Source organism: Falco rusticolus, chromosome 20 (genome assembly GCF_015220075.1).
Source record: "Falco rusticolus isolate bFalRus1 chromosome 20, bFalRus1.pri, whole genome shotgun sequence".
NCBI classification, from domain to species: domain Eukaryota; kingdom Metazoa; phylum Chordata; class Aves; order Falconiformes; family Falconidae; genus Falco; species Falco rusticolus.
This window is the reverse complement of record NC_051206.1, coordinates 3,895,890-3,908,788: the sequence shown is the minus strand read 5'-3', so window position 1 is coordinate 3,908,788 and position 12,899 is coordinate 3,895,890. Positions and strand designations below refer to the sequence as shown.

At 65.8% G+C, this 12,899-nt stretch overlaps 3 protein-coding genes across 4 annotated transcripts; 1 reads left to right on the top strand and 2 right to left on the bottom strand.

Moving 5' to 3' along the window:
- Window positions 1–901: 901 nt before the first annotated feature.
- REEP4 (receptor accessory protein 4) lies at window positions 902–4,957 on the bottom strand. Its single transcript, XM_037371745.1, has 8 exons — window positions 4,829–4,957; window positions 3,064–3,136; window positions 2,917–2,993; window positions 2,556–2,676; window positions 2,321–2,434; window positions 1,927–2,059; window positions 1,649–1,821; window positions 902–1,576 (listed from the first exon to the last, which is right to left on the bottom strand). Exons 1-8 carry the CDS (start codon window positions 4,858–4,860, stop codon window positions 1,511–1,513), a joined length of 789 nt encoding a protein of 262 aa, XP_037227642.1. The 5' UTR covers window positions 4,861–4,957; the 3' UTR covers window positions 902–1,510.
- A 1,488-nt stretch (window positions 4,958–6,445) lies between these two features.
- LGI3 (leucine rich repeat LGI family member 3) lies at window positions 6,446–11,303 on the bottom strand. Of its 2 annotated transcripts, XM_037371744.1 has the most exons (8): window positions 10,312–11,303; window positions 9,476–9,547; window positions 9,272–9,343; window positions 9,081–9,152; window positions 8,913–8,984; window positions 8,605–8,774; window positions 8,366–8,530; window positions 6,446–8,266 (listed from the first exon to the last, which is right to left on the bottom strand). In XM_037371744.1, exons 1-8 carry the CDS (start codon window positions 10,758–10,760, stop codon window positions 7,449–7,451), a joined length of 1,890 nt encoding a protein of 629 aa, XP_037227641.1. In that variant the 5' UTR covers window positions 10,761–11,303; the 3' UTR covers window positions 6,446–7,448. The 2 variants fall into 2 exon arrangements, with proteins under 2 accessions (XP_037227641.1, XP_037227640.1); XM_037371743.1 differs by having other exon boundaries at window positions 6,446–8,530.
- Window positions 11,304–11,361: 58 nt separating this feature from the next.
- Window positions 11,362–12,684, top strand: LOC119140409 (pulmonary surfactant-associated protein C-like). Its single transcript, XM_037371746.1, has 5 exons — window positions 11,362–11,477; window positions 11,587–11,733; window positions 11,869–12,009; window positions 12,100–12,210; window positions 12,352–12,684. The coding sequence occupies exons 1-5, from the start codon at window positions 11,433–11,435 to the stop codon at window positions 12,457–12,459; spliced, it is 552 nt and encodes a 183-aa protein (XP_037227643.1). The 5' UTR covers window positions 11,362–11,432; the 3' UTR covers window positions 12,460–12,684.
- The last annotated feature ends 215 nt before the right edge of the window (window positions 12,685–12,899 follow it).

The following is a 12,899-nucleotide window of genomic DNA, read 5'->3' as shown; positions in this document are numbered from 1 at the left end:
GCGGGCAGCCTGCCCCAGCAGCCTCCTGGGGCTGTATCCTTGGAGGAACCATGCTCCCTAAGCGGCTTTAGGGGGATTACAGGCAGCCCCCTGGCCCTCGCGCTGTCCCCACCCAGCCTTCCTTCTCCGCTGCTTTAAGTAATCGTCTCTGAGACAGTTTTACACGGCTAATCCAGCCACCTCCACCTAATCTGCCCCAACACCCCTGCCTGCCCTGGGCTGCCCCCCTGCCCAGCTCCGCACTGGGATGGCTGCCTCCCCCGGGGGGGCTGCAGGCAGCGGCAGCCACCCTCCCTGCCCTGGGAAGATCCCCAAAGGCAGAAAGCAGCCAGGGGCTAAAAATAAAGCTGGCCTGAGCACCGAGGGCAGGAAGGATTGGGAGCAAGGGGATTGATGCCAGAGAGCAGGGCACCGGGGGACAAGAGGGTTGCCAGGGGTAGGAGAGGCAACACGAGCAGCGTTGTCACCTTGTGCCACCCTGCTTGCCCCGCAGAGACTTTGTGCCCCATGTCCTCCACCTGGGCAGGGGGCAAGTCCCTGGGGGCAGGAGCAAAGGAAGCCGAGACCCCCCTGGTGAGATCACAGAGCCCCGGTGGGGAGAGGGCAGCTGCCCACGGACGGGGCCATCAGGACAAGCCAGGGCTGGCAGCCAGGACAGGGACCTCTGTCCCCAGCCCTGGCCGTGCGCCGGGGGTCCGGGTGTCCCAGCGGGGCCACGGCTGCTGCTGCCACGCTGTGGGGGCCGCAGCTGCTGCAAGGAGGGGCCGAGATGCATCCCTGCACCCCAGCACCCATCTCCCTGCACCCTCAGGGCCATGGAGACCCAAGCACAGCACCCTCCCCCTGGAGGGTCCCACACTCCCCAGGGAAGGGGACAGCACTTAAGCAGAGGGGACAACTGTTCCTAAAAGTCCGAAATAACATTTATTTTTCCATGTACAAAACCTCTTCTGAGAGAGGAGAACGTTAAAAGCCGTGTGGTGCTGGGCTGGGCATGGTCAGGTACTGCTGCCCCAGTTTCAAGTATGGGGGTGTCAGCCTGCAGGTGGGGGGGACACCGTGGCCGGGGGCTGTGTCTTTGGCATCAGGGGACAGACGGGCCAAGGCATGTCCCCTCTTTGGCTCCCACAGGAGGGGGGATGTGGGGAGTAAGGCATCACGGCAGCAGGAGAAGGGGGGTGCCCAGCAGAGCCTGTAGTGTTCATTGGGAGGGCGGGGGGAGGGGGGGCAGACCCCACATGAGAGGCGCTGACCTGCAGCAGCAGGGTCCGGGTGGGGGTCTGGCTGGCAGCAGCGCGGGGGCCAAGCTGCCCTCCCCTCCATGAGGCAGCCAGAGGTGCACAGTGCGGCCAGGCAGGCGCAGAGGTCAGAGAAGATATTTACAGTGTAACGTGGGAGGAAGCCCCCTCCCCAGGGCCGGGGTGGGGGGTGGGCGCAAACCACAGCTCCCTCCCGATGCTGCAGCAGCAAACTAGTGTTAAGACTCTTGGCAGAGGGTTTCCCAGGAGCATTAGCTGTCCTCCTCCGGCGGAGCTGCTTTCTTCCTGATGCGGCTGCGCAAGAGCCGAGTAGAGACCTGGGCAGGGGGAGGGATGGGTCAGGTCCCTGTCACCCCCGCCCCACGCCACCGCTCTTCCCCCCACGGTACCTCTTTGCCAGACATCTTCTTCCTCACCGTGCGCAGGCTCTGGCTGCGGGAGAGGGACTTGGAATCCCGGCTGCGGGGTGAAGGCATGGGCGAGACCTGCGAGTCTGAGTGGAGCTCCTCATCCTCCGTCGTCTCACTCTCGTACTCCTGGCCAGCCGAGGGCATGTTGTAGCCTAGGGACAGAGGGGCACATATGGCAGCTCCCAGAACGCCCACTCCCCCCACCAAGGGGCCTCACTCAAGCCCCCAACCGCTGTGATAGCCCTGCTCCAGCTCACCCAGCAGCTGCCTGCAGCTCTCCGGCTCCTCCAGGTACAGGGGGTCCCGGTAGTGCACAGGGGCTTCATCAGGGATGGAGCGCAGGTCCTGCATGCTGAAGCTGCGCAGCCGCCCAGCCAGCGCGCCCTGGCTCTAACCAGGGGGGACAGGGGACACAGAAAGGGACACAGAAAGGAGGGAAGTGAGCCCCGCGGGGCAAACCCCAAGCACGGCAGCCAGGCATCGACAGCCCAGGGCGATGCAATCCCCCTGGGCAGGGGTCTGCACGCAGAGACCCCTCTCCTGGCACCCACACCACCGAGGCCACCCACGCTGGGGTGGCAAGCTCCTCCTGGGGTCCTTGGGGCCAAAGGACCCTCAGGGACGCAGAGGAGCCTGTCCCCTACCCAGTACCTTGGTGGCTGCCTGGACAGCGGCCGCAGCTGCCATGTTGAGGCCCCTCTTGCCGAAGCGCACCACCGTCTCGTAGCTGCGCTCCCTGATCCGGATGATGTACGTGTCGATCTCCTGCCGAGACCACCGCGGCGGTGCTGAGCATGCACAGCGCCACATCCCAGGGCATCACCAGCCCAGCGGGTTAAGCCCCCCCTGGAGCACAGGGGACTCCCCCGAGCCAGGCAGCCCTTACCTTCTCGTTGCGGGAGAGCGCGGGGTGCACGACCTTGCGGTAGATAAGGCTGGCCCCCCGGGTGTAGGGGCAGAGCAGCCAGATGAGGAAAGCCATCTTAATTTCATAGTAGAAGGGAAACCTGCCGGAGAGGGGGAGGAGATGGGGGTGAGCAGATGCCAGCAGGGGGTCCAAGGGCACATCTTGCTCCCTTGCACCCCCCGAGCATCAAGCCTGGAGACCCCACACAGGGTCCACCAGGCAGCAGGGCAGCCCGTGCCCCTCTCCTAGCAGGCAGAGGGAGGAGGAAGCCCCCCTCCTTCCCCCCCGCCAGGGCACGGGGGCACAGGCAGACCCGTTCCTCCCAGCACATCAGCCTCACCAGGAGATGAGCAGGTCAGTGAGGGTCTCCGTGGCCGTGAAGAGCGCAAAGATGATCCAGTACATCATCCAGCGGACCTGCGGGGAGCAGGGGGTCAGCCCGGGGCTGCAGCCCGAGGTGGGGGGGCTGCCCAGCGCCCCTACTCACATATTCCCGGATGTTTTTGGTCTTCACAGCCTTGTAGGAAGCGTAGGCAGGGTACAGCATCCCAAAAACCAGCCTGTAACAGAGAAAGGGCGAGAGGCGCTCAGGCCAGGCTGTGGAGAGCAGCAGAGCTGCTGGCCCCAGCGCCCCAGCTTGACCTTGAACCCCACCAGCACCACAGCGAGCCCGGAGCTGCCGGGAGAAGGGATGGCACCAGCCTGGAGCCGCTGCGGAGAGCCAGCCACGAGCAGGGTGGCACTGCCACCTCCACAGGGACCGGCTCAACCCCTTGAGGTGGTGGCGGGGGCCCCGGCACGGAGGGGACAGCCCCCTGCGGCCGGCCAGGAGGGATTCAGCTCCCTCTGAAAGGTGAAGGATGGGACCCACCCGCATCCCCGCGGCACGATGCTCAGTGCCCGGCACACAGGGCCTCGCCATCGCCGCAGAACGCAGGCGAACTGCCAGCCCCAAACATGCCCTGTGGCACGGGGGCTTGGCTACTGCCCGCACCCACCTCCAGCCACGCTCCCCCCGACCACCTCCTCCATTAAACCCAGGTGCGGATGGGGCTGGGGGTCCCCACGTCCCCCTGCCACCCCCTCTCTCCCCATGGGGACTCCTCAGGCACACCTGGCCACTGGCCACCGAGCCCAGCTAGCCACAGCACCAGAGGTGGGGGGCAAGCCGGGCACAGGGACCCCCCCCAGCGCTGCAGGGACCTGAGCCCCCCTCCCCAGGCTGGCAGCATTTCCAGGATTGGGACCCTTACCCATTCCTGGGGGGGGGTGGAGTGGGGAACCCAGCTGCTCCCATACACACACCCCGGGTCACCCACCCGCAGTCCCCCTCCCCAAATCCCACCTGGGGCAGCTCCCCCCCCCCCCCCCAATCCTGCCCCCAAATCCCGCCTGGGGCAGCCCCCCCCCCAAATCCTGCCCCCAAATCCCGCCTGGGGCAGCCCCCCCCCCCCCAAATCCTGCCCCCAAATCCCGCCTGGGGCAGCCCCCCCCCCAAATCCTGCCCCCAAATCCCGCCTGGGGCAGCCCCCCCCCCAAATCCTGCCCCCAAATCCCGCCTGGGGCAGCCCCCCCCCAAATCCTGCCCCCAATCCCGCCTGGGGCAGCCCCCCCCCAAATCCTGCCCCTAAATCCCGCCTGGGGCAGCCCCCCCCCAAGTCCTGCCCCCAAATCCCGCCTGGGGCAGCCCCCCCCCCCAAATCCTGCCCCCAAATCCCGCCTGGGGCAGCCCCCCCCCCCAAATCCTGCCCCCAAATCCCGCCTGGGGCAGCCCCCCCCCCAAATCCTGCCCCCAAATCCCGCCTGGGGCAGCCCCCCCCCCAAATCCTGCCCCCAATCCCGCCTGGGGCAGCCCCCCCCCAAATCCTGCCCCTAAATCCCGCCTGGGGCAGCCCCCCCCCAAATCCTGCCCCTAAATCCCGCCTGGGGCAGCCCCCCCCCAAATCCTGCCCCTAAATCTCGCCTGGGGCAGCCCCCCCCCCAAATCCTGCCCTTAAATCCCGCCTGGGGCAGCCCCCCCCCAAATCCTGCCCCTAAATCCCGCCTCGGGCAACCCTCCCCCCCCCCCCGTCAAATCCTGCCCCCAATCCCGCCTGGGGCAGCTCCCACCCCCCCATACCGCCTGGGGCAGCCCCCCTAAGCCCGCCCCCCGCCACGGGGCCGGCACATGGAGCCCCCCGGGGGGATGCTGCCCGTTCAATAGGGTCCCCCGCCTTGTTACGCACGGGTGGGGCCCCCCGGCCCCCACTCACACAACGATCCGGCTGAGTAACCAGGACACCATGGTGAGGCCGGACCGGCAGCCCCGGGCCGGGCCGGCAGCCCCGGGCGGGCGGGTCAGCGCTTTCGCCTCCCCCGGGTCCCCGCGGCAACGGCCGGAAGCGAACGGAGCAGCTTGAATGTTGCAGCTTCCGGTTGCGCGCATGCGCAGCCACGCCCCCCGCCGCTCTTAAAAGGGCAACGCCACGCCTCAAAAGGGCAACGCCAGCTTTTAAAAGGGCAACGCCAACTCTTACAAGGGACCCGGCAGCCTTGCAAGGGGCGCGCCCCACAAGCGCAGTGCAGTAGTTTATGCCCTACCAGCCAAAATGAGTTTGTTGTTGTTTGTTCGGGTGTTTTTAAGCTTCAAGTAGGGAGGTAAAGAGCCTTTGCACCGTGCTAAGGTTCTTTTCGGCCTTGGAGGGATGGGGCGTGCAGAACACCCAGCTGCAATGCTTGGGGTGCAGGAGGGCAGGGCTGCGGGAGCTGGGGGTTTGGGCGGAGGTGGGAGCCCTGCTGGGTCATGCCAAGGTAGTCAGATAAGCTGGCACCACCCTGGCACGTTGATTCAGCGGGGTTTGGTCTCAGCTGCTGCAAAATCCCCTCCCCGGCGCACCTCCCCTGGGTTTGCATGGGCGCTTCACCTGAAGCACCTGCTCAGGCCTGTTGCTGAACCAGGGCCAGGGCTCTGCGGCAGGCACGGAGCCCTGCAAGATGCTCCGGAGAAAGTAGAAGCTGTTTCCTCTTCCCAGAACCAGAGCGGAGCCCAGAGTCCTCGCCGGTGGACATGGCATTGCCTGCTTGGGCCACCTTCCCCTTGGCTGTGCATCCCCAGCAGCGGTCCTCTACTGATGGACCTGACATCACCTTCCTGGGCCACCTTCCCCTTGGCTGTGCATCCCCGGCAGCGGTCCTGGGAACCCCCAGCTTCCCTCCCCAGGCACGGCCACTGCCGGGGTGCCAGCACCCCTCTGCAGCTTCTTGTGCTTCCCACCCGGCTTTAAAATCTGCCCTTTCCTGGTAGGGAAACTGAGGCAGAGAAGTGTGGCAATAGCCTGCTGCGGTAGGGCTGGGTGCTCTGCCCTGCCTTGCACCCAGGGCAGGGCTGGATCCGGCAGTGGAAGCTGTGCCGGGAAGGGACCGGGTTCAGGCTCTGCAGCCACCAAGGTCAAATCCTGCTCCCAAAAGCCGGCTGTGCCCCCAGGGTGCCTGTTACCTTTGCAAGGATCTGTTATTTGTGAGCTTAATTGGTGGTTTTTCACATGCATATTTATGTACCTGGGGGACAGGGAAATATTCCCCTGGAAAACCAGCCGGGTGGCTGCGGGGTGCTGGTGCAGCTCGGGGTGCAGCAGGCTCCAGCTGGGACTCCCCTTCCCTGGGGAAGCACCTCTTGCTTCCCCTCCCTGGGTCATGGGCCAAGGCATCTGCAGCAAAAAAGACCAGGCAAGCCATGCACGGAGCCTGGAGGACCCTAAAACAAGGGGTTCCCCCTCGTGGGGCTTGTGCAAGGAGTGGGGTGCTGCAGGATGCCGGGTGAAGTGGGAGCCCCAGGCACGGGGCTGGATGCACAGCAGCTGGCAGGTTGCAGGCAGACGCAGGCAGGGCTAGGGCTCACAGTGTTTTTATTGTGGGGAGCGTTTCAGCGGGCACGTACATCCCGGGCACGGCTGGCACGCTGGGTCCTGCCCGGCAGCGGGGCCATGGGCAGAGGCAGCTGCTGGACATGCACGGAGCGGGGCAGGAGCCGGCCAGCCCTGCTTCTGCAAGTGGCGGCACTGCCTCAGCAGCATCCTGCTGGCGTCGAGCATCCCATCTTCCTCAGGGCATCCCATCTCCATCCACATCGGAGCATCCCGCTGGCGTTGAGCATCCCATCTTCCTCAGACCATCCCATCCGCATCCACCTTGGAGCATCCTGCTGGCCTTGATCATCTTGTGGAGCTTTCCACCGGCCTTGAGCATCCCATCCACCCTGAGCGTCCCATCCACATCTGCCTTGGAGCATCCCACTGGCCTCCAGCATCCTGTCCACCTTGAGCATCCCATCCATTTTGGAGCATTCCATGGGCCTGGGAGCACCCCATTATCCTGGGAGCATCCCATCCAGCCCCAGCAGTCTATCCCTGCCTGTGCACGTCCCAGCCTGCCGCCCCACTCCCATGCCCCCAACCCCCCCTGCCACAAGCCTCCAGCCCATTGCCCCCCCACCCCCGCCAGCCCGGCCAGCACCCTGGAGCAGGCACCCAAGGGCATCATCCTGCAGAGTGAGGGGTGTCCCACCTTCCTGCCCACATCCCACAGGCTACCAGACAGGGTGGCTGTGGGTACTACACATGGGGAAACTGGGGTTACTGGGGGGAAAATGAGGCCCGTGGCTTCCCCAGCAGTGGGACTGTGGGGCTAGGCGCTGCCCTGGGGGCATTTTGAGGGGTGGGTGAACATGGGGGGCTGGGAGTGGGGCTGGCACCGGGCTGTGACTGCAGGGCGGTGGGCTGCAGGCAGGAGGAAGGGTGGTGAGTGCATGCGTGTCCTCGGGCAGGAGCAGGCAGCTCTCGGGGGAGGCGAGGGCTGCGCCGGGGCCGTGGGGGCAGCCTGGGCTCTGCCTCCCTGCTAGAGGCTGAGGTCCACCACCACGTGCCGGTAGACCAGCGTGTTGGCCTTGAAGCTGGGAGCCAGGAGGAGCTGCACGTCAGCGGCTGGCACGTAGTGGAAAGCCCGCGGCGCCTGCACCGACAGCTCCTGAAACTTGACGAATTTCTGCTTCTCCTCTTCCCACAGGTAGATGTGGGTGAAGGAGAAGTCACTGCCCAGGGCCAGGTACTGCCGTTGCTCCACCAAGAAGGGCTGCATCACCATGGAGCCGCGGGACGGCAGCGTCTGGAGCTCGATGAAGCGCTGCCCTTCCCACCGCACCACCTTGGAGTCGCCGATGTAGCGGCTGAGGCAGAGGAACTGGTCCCGCTTCACCCTGAAGTGCTTCACCATCTGCACGTCCAGCATCTCCCCCACCTCCCCCTGCAGCACGAACTGCTTCTGCGCCCGGCTCCACTGGTAGATGACGGGCGCTTGGGAGCTGCTGGAGATGATCAGCCGGGGTTTGCCATCGTTCTCCACGTATTCCACATCGGTGTCACGGTGCCAGGCATGGAGGGCTTGGTGGGAGTAGAAGCCGTTCTGGTTGAGGCGGTAGAGGCTGGTGGAACCTGCCTTGGAGCTGTCAGCGATGACAAAGTACCAGTCGCCTTCGATCTGGAAGGCCTCGATGTCATTGGGCTTGCGGGTCTTCTGGCTGTCGATGTCCTGGATCTTGATGAACTTGTCCACAGCAGTGTCCCAGCGGTAGATGTAGGAGCCACCGAAGAGCTGGGCTACCACCACGTACAGCTGGTTCTGCGCCACGATGGGCTTGCAGTGCACCGCCGAGTGAGCTGCCAGGCAGGACCACATCACGCCGCGGCCGTGCCCTTCCCCAAACACCCAAAACGGGGGTGACAGCCCAGGAGGGGACCCCCACCTGGATACCTTACCGGGGATGCGGTCAAAGTCCCGCAGCTTGCGCTCCACGTAGTCCCACTTGAGGACGGTGCAGCTGCTGGCACTGGGCTGTGCCAGGGCGACGTACAGGTCACTGGCGTAGGTGAAGGGCTCGGCCGACACCGACTGGAAGGGCAGGACCTGGTGCACCACGAAGTCTGTGGGGAGAGGTGGCGGTGAGGGTCTGGGCACCTGGGTGCCCACCTGGTGATGGGTGGCTGCCGTGCCTTACCCGTGGTGATGCACTGGAAGTCACCGAGCGCCAGGTCCCGGATCCTCTGGCCCTCGAACTGCCCGGGGCTGCTGCAGAACACGGCGGGGACCGTGGTGTTGGTGCTCTCCAGCCACTCCACCAGCCACTTGATCTTGCAGTCGCAGGCCAGCGTGTTGCCCCGCAGGTCCCTGCCAAGGATGGCACCAAGTCACCCCCAGCACCCAGCCCGGAGCGAGCGGAGCACCCTGCCCAAAGCCCCAGCACCAGCATGTCACCCTCTCCCCAGCCCGGTGTCCCAGGGGTCCCCAGTGCCGTGGCAGCCTTACAGGTCACTCAGGATGTCCAGTGGCTTGAAGAGGTCCCGGGGCAGTGTCTGCAGGTTGTTGTTGGCCAAGGACCTGGGGGATGAGAGGGATCATGGAGGTGACACAGCCCTGTCCACAGTGAAGGAGCAAGAGCCATCCCTGTGTCCCCAGGGACCCCTTGGTACTCACAGGTGGGTCAGGGACTTGAGTCCGCGGAAAGTGGCCTTTGAGAGCGCCTGGATGTCGTTGTTCTCGATGAACCTGGGGCAAGAGGAGATGGTGGCACGGCCACCCCGAGGGGACCAGTCCCTGTGGTCACCCCTGACCTCCCCATGCCCTCCCCAGGGCCATCCCTGTGTCCCCGTCCCCATCCCACACACAGGTACTGGAGGTGCGAGAGACCGGCGAAGGCGTTGTCCCCGATCAGCGTGAACTTGTTGGAGTTGAGCAGGCTGCAAAGAGAAGGGGAAGGCATCAGCATCGGGGGCGGGCAGGATGGGCACAGATGGCACCGGGGTATCAGGGGCAGGCAGGATGGGCACAGATGGCACTGGGGTGCCTGGCCACCGGCACGGAGGACATACAGAAACTGCAGCGAGGGGATGTGGGCGAAGGCTGCCTCTCGGATCTCCGTGAAGGCTGCGTTCACCATCGTCCTGCCAGTAAGACAAAGCTTCAGGGCTATGCAGGAGAGGGGACAGCAGCAGGGCGGCTCTGCCACCCCCGTGCCCCTCAGCATCATCCCTTCTGTCACCCAGTGCAATGGGGTGGCACGGAGGGGGCAAGGTGCTGAGTCCCACAGCTGCACCCGGGGGCTGGCACCCACCCCACACATGCCCACAACCTGCGGCACCCCCTTGGCCCCGGTGCATTTGCACACACACAGCTGCATGCATGCAGGCACGTGTCCACACACACAGCTGCATGCACGCACACATGTGTACACACACGCACACACACAGCTGCACGCATGCATGCACACACATGCATCTGTACTCGCACACCTGTACAAGGCTCCGGCGCACCGCCGTGTCCCCAGGGACCCTGCATCAGGACCCGCCAGCCGTGTCCCCTTGGGGCTCTGGTCCCCAAGGTCACAGCAGCCGGGGAGCATGGCACGGACGGGCTGCAGCCTTGCTCCATCTGTCACTGATGGATGGCTGCATGCGCACGGAGCCCTGCCACCACCACAGGACAGGAGGACACGGAGACCAGTCCTGGGGTGTCCCGAGCCTCCCCCTTCCCCTGAGACCCCTGTAGAGCCCGTACCCCCCACTGCCAAGCATTTGCCCCCGATGTAGCACAAAGAAGGAGGCTGTCCCTGCCCACCCAGGGCAGCCAGCAGCCCCCGCCAGCCCTGCACCCCCGGGACACGACCCTGTCCCCGTCCCCGTCCCCATCCCACTGCCTGAGTACTCACAGCGAGATGACCTCGGGAGGCAGGTTCCTGGGCACCGCCTTGGAGTCCACGCAGAAAGCTGTGTCCCGGGTGCAGGAGCAGCTCGGGGGACAAGGGGGGGGCCGGGGGGGGCGCCGACCTTCTGCCGGCAGCCAGAGCCAGGCCAAGGCGAGGAGGAGGAGGAGGAGAGCAGGGAGCTGGCCCTTCAGCATCCTCCTCCTGTGCCGCAGCTCCATCACGCCCTGGCCTAGCGCTGCTCTCTCCCCCGCCGCTGGTCCTTCTCCTCCTGCCGTGCCCCGCCGCTGCGGCGAAGCCTTTTCCTCTTCCCGGGAGATTTCAGCGTGGAGGGGGAGCGATGGTGGTGGCGGGGGCTGCCGGTGCCTGACCCGCTGCTCTGCAGCACACCATGCTCCTGTGCTGCGGGAGGGAGGGAGGGAGGGAGGGATGCAGCTGAGTGACGGCACAAGCATCCGCGTGGACGCGTGTCCTCATCGGTGGGCGTGCGAACACGGGGGTGCACGCCGTGGGGGGCAGCCGCTGGCAGCTGGGTCTTCTCGGGGTGCACCGGGGATGGGGGACAGGTCGGTACCCCCTTTGCAGGGGTGGTGCCACCGCAGCTCTCCCACCCCGTTGCTTCGGCCGGGCGCCCGTGCTGCAGTGCTGCCCGCGCCAGCTCCCTGCCAGACCTGGCAGCAAGCGCTGCCGGGTGGTGGGAGGCACTGGGCACCCGGCCGTCCCGTCCCAGGCACGGCGCTCCCGGCCAACAATGAGCCCAGCCAGCTCCTTCCCCATCCCGGGGGGGCCGCAGCTGCGTGGGGGCTGTGGGAACCAGGGGTGCAGCCCCCCGTGGGGATGAGTGCTGAGGGTGCTGGGTCCTCAGGCAGAGCCGGGGGCTGGGTGCGGAGGGCGGGCACGCTCTGCCTGCCCGCTGTTTGCCTTGCCCCCCAGGTAAATGCTGGGAAAGGGCCCTCGGAGGTTTCACGCCCCTTTCCCGGCTCCTCTCCAGGCTCAGCAAACAGAACACAAGTGGCACCTTGACAGCTGGGGTGGCCCCAGCCTCCTCCCACCCACCCAGGACCCTATAAATCCCCCTTGGCTCCGGCTGGCAAAGAGACAGGAGCTGCACGGCGAGGGAGGGCGAGATGGACAGCAGCTCCAAAGAGGCACTGCTGGATGAGGCACCGCCGGTAAGGAGCACCCATCACCCAGCCTGGGGAGCCGGTGTGGGGCTGAGCATCGGCTGCCCTCCCTGGCCCCACACTGGCAGCTCAGCTGGGTGCTCCCCTGTGTCCCCAGAGCTACACGGCCTCCTCCCGCCTGCCCTGCATCCCCCACCAGCTCAAGTGCCTCCTGATCGTGGTGGTGGTGGTGGTGGTCCTGGTGGTGGCCATTGTCGCCTTCCTCCTGCTGGGGCTGCACATCACCGAGACACACGCCGAAACGGTGAGGCAGCACCGGGGAAGGAGCCACGGTGCCACCGGCTCCGGTGATGGGCTTGGGAACGGCACTGGCTGCCGGTGCTTTGCCGGGATGGGGTTTAGACCCCACAAAGCATCACTGCCCCCCTGCATCTGGCAGGTCTTGCGAATGACCATCCATGGCCTGGATGGTGAAGGGACCCCCCAGCACCTCTCCATGAGCAAGAAGGAAAGGACCGGGACGTTCGCCGTGCAGGATGGGCTCAATGCCTCTGCCGTGGTGGTGTACGACTACAGCAAGGTGTGCGAGCAGCCCCGGGATGGGGCACAGTGAGGGGGGTGGCAGTGGCAGGGACAGGGCTGAGCTGACCCTGGGTCTGTCTGCAAACAGCTGCTGGTCGGCTACAGGTCCTGGCATCACCGCGCCTGCTACATCACCCGCATGGATAAGGACAACATCCCAGGGCTGGATGCTGTCACCAAGACCTTCCAGCACCGGCAGGTGAGTGGTGGCCACCCTGCTCAGGTGAGTCCTGGGCAGCCAGGGCCAAGTGCAGGGCTGTGGGGCTTGCAGCAAGCATCCGCTGGAGGGGAGGCTGATGGTAGCCGAGGATGGTAGCCCCCTCCATTCTCTCTCCTGCAGGCTGAGATGAAGGAGGCTGGGGAAAACGCCATGCCCCTGGCCGACCGCTCCATCCTGGGCACCACCGTTAACATCCTCTGCAGCACCGTCCCTGTATACTGGGCATAGCGCCGGCTGGGGTCTGCTCCTGGGGGACGGGACAGTGAGATGGGGATGTCACCGTCCCCATGTTCCCCGTGTTGCCTTCCAGGCGGAATGCCCAGGCATGTCTCCTCCTCCCCATCCCCATCCCACCTGCAGCCCAAGGGCAGCCCCCCTGCCATCGGGGTGCTCCGTCCACAGCTGCTCGGCACCACGGCTTTCCCATTTTTGCAATAAACAAGTGGGATTGGCTTTGGGATTCACGCTTCTGTCTGCGAAGTAAAGCCTGTGCCCCTGCCTCCCAGTGCTGCTCTCGTCCTTCCCCCCGCCCTGGCCAAACGGTCCCTCCTGGGGTGCTGGGGAGAGGCGGCACGGTGCCCCAGGGATGTCTCCCTGGCCAGGGATGTCTCCCTGGGGTGGGTAGATGCATCCGTCGTGTCCGTGTGTTCAGTCCAGCCCTGGACCAG

Bases quoted from the DNA above. Each gene is read 5' to 3' on its own strand.
- LGI3 (XM_037371743.1), bottom strand. From the start codon at position 10,760: ATGCTTGTGCCGTCACTCAGCTGCATCCCTCCCTCCCTCCCTCCCTCC. The intron at 9,344-9,475 runs GTATGTCCTCCG...TTCTCTTTGCAG, and splicing joins ATCCCCTCGCTGCAGTTTCT to CCTGCTCAACTCCAACAAGT. The intron at 9,153-9,271 runs GTGTGTGGGATG...CTCTTGCCCCAG, and splicing joins CTCTCGCACCTCCAGTACCT to GTTCATCGAGAACAACGACA.
- REEP4 (XM_037371745.1), bottom strand. From the start codon at position 4,860: ATGGTGTCCTGGTTACTCAGCCGGATCGTTGT. The intron at 1,822-1,926 runs GTGAGCTGGAGC...CTCTGTCCCTAG, and splicing joins GAGCTGCAGGCAGCTGCTGG to GCTACAACATGCCCTCGGCT. The intron at 1,577-1,648 runs GTACCGTGGGGG...CCCCCTGCCCAG, and splicing joins AGAAGATGTCTGGCAAAGAG to GTCTCTACTCGGCTCTTGCG.
- LOC119140409 (XM_037371746.1), top strand. From the start codon at position 11,433: ATGGACAGCAGCTCCAAAGAGGCACTGCTGGATGAGGCACCGCCG. The intron at 12,010-12,099 runs GTGTGCGAGCAG...GTCTGCAAACAG, and splicing joins TGGTGTACGACTACAGCAAG to CTGCTGGTCGGCTACAGGTC. The intron at 12,211-12,351 runs GTGAGTGGTGGC...TCTCTCCTGCAG, and splicing joins AGACCTTCCAGCACCGGCAG to GCTGAGATGAAGGAGGCTGG.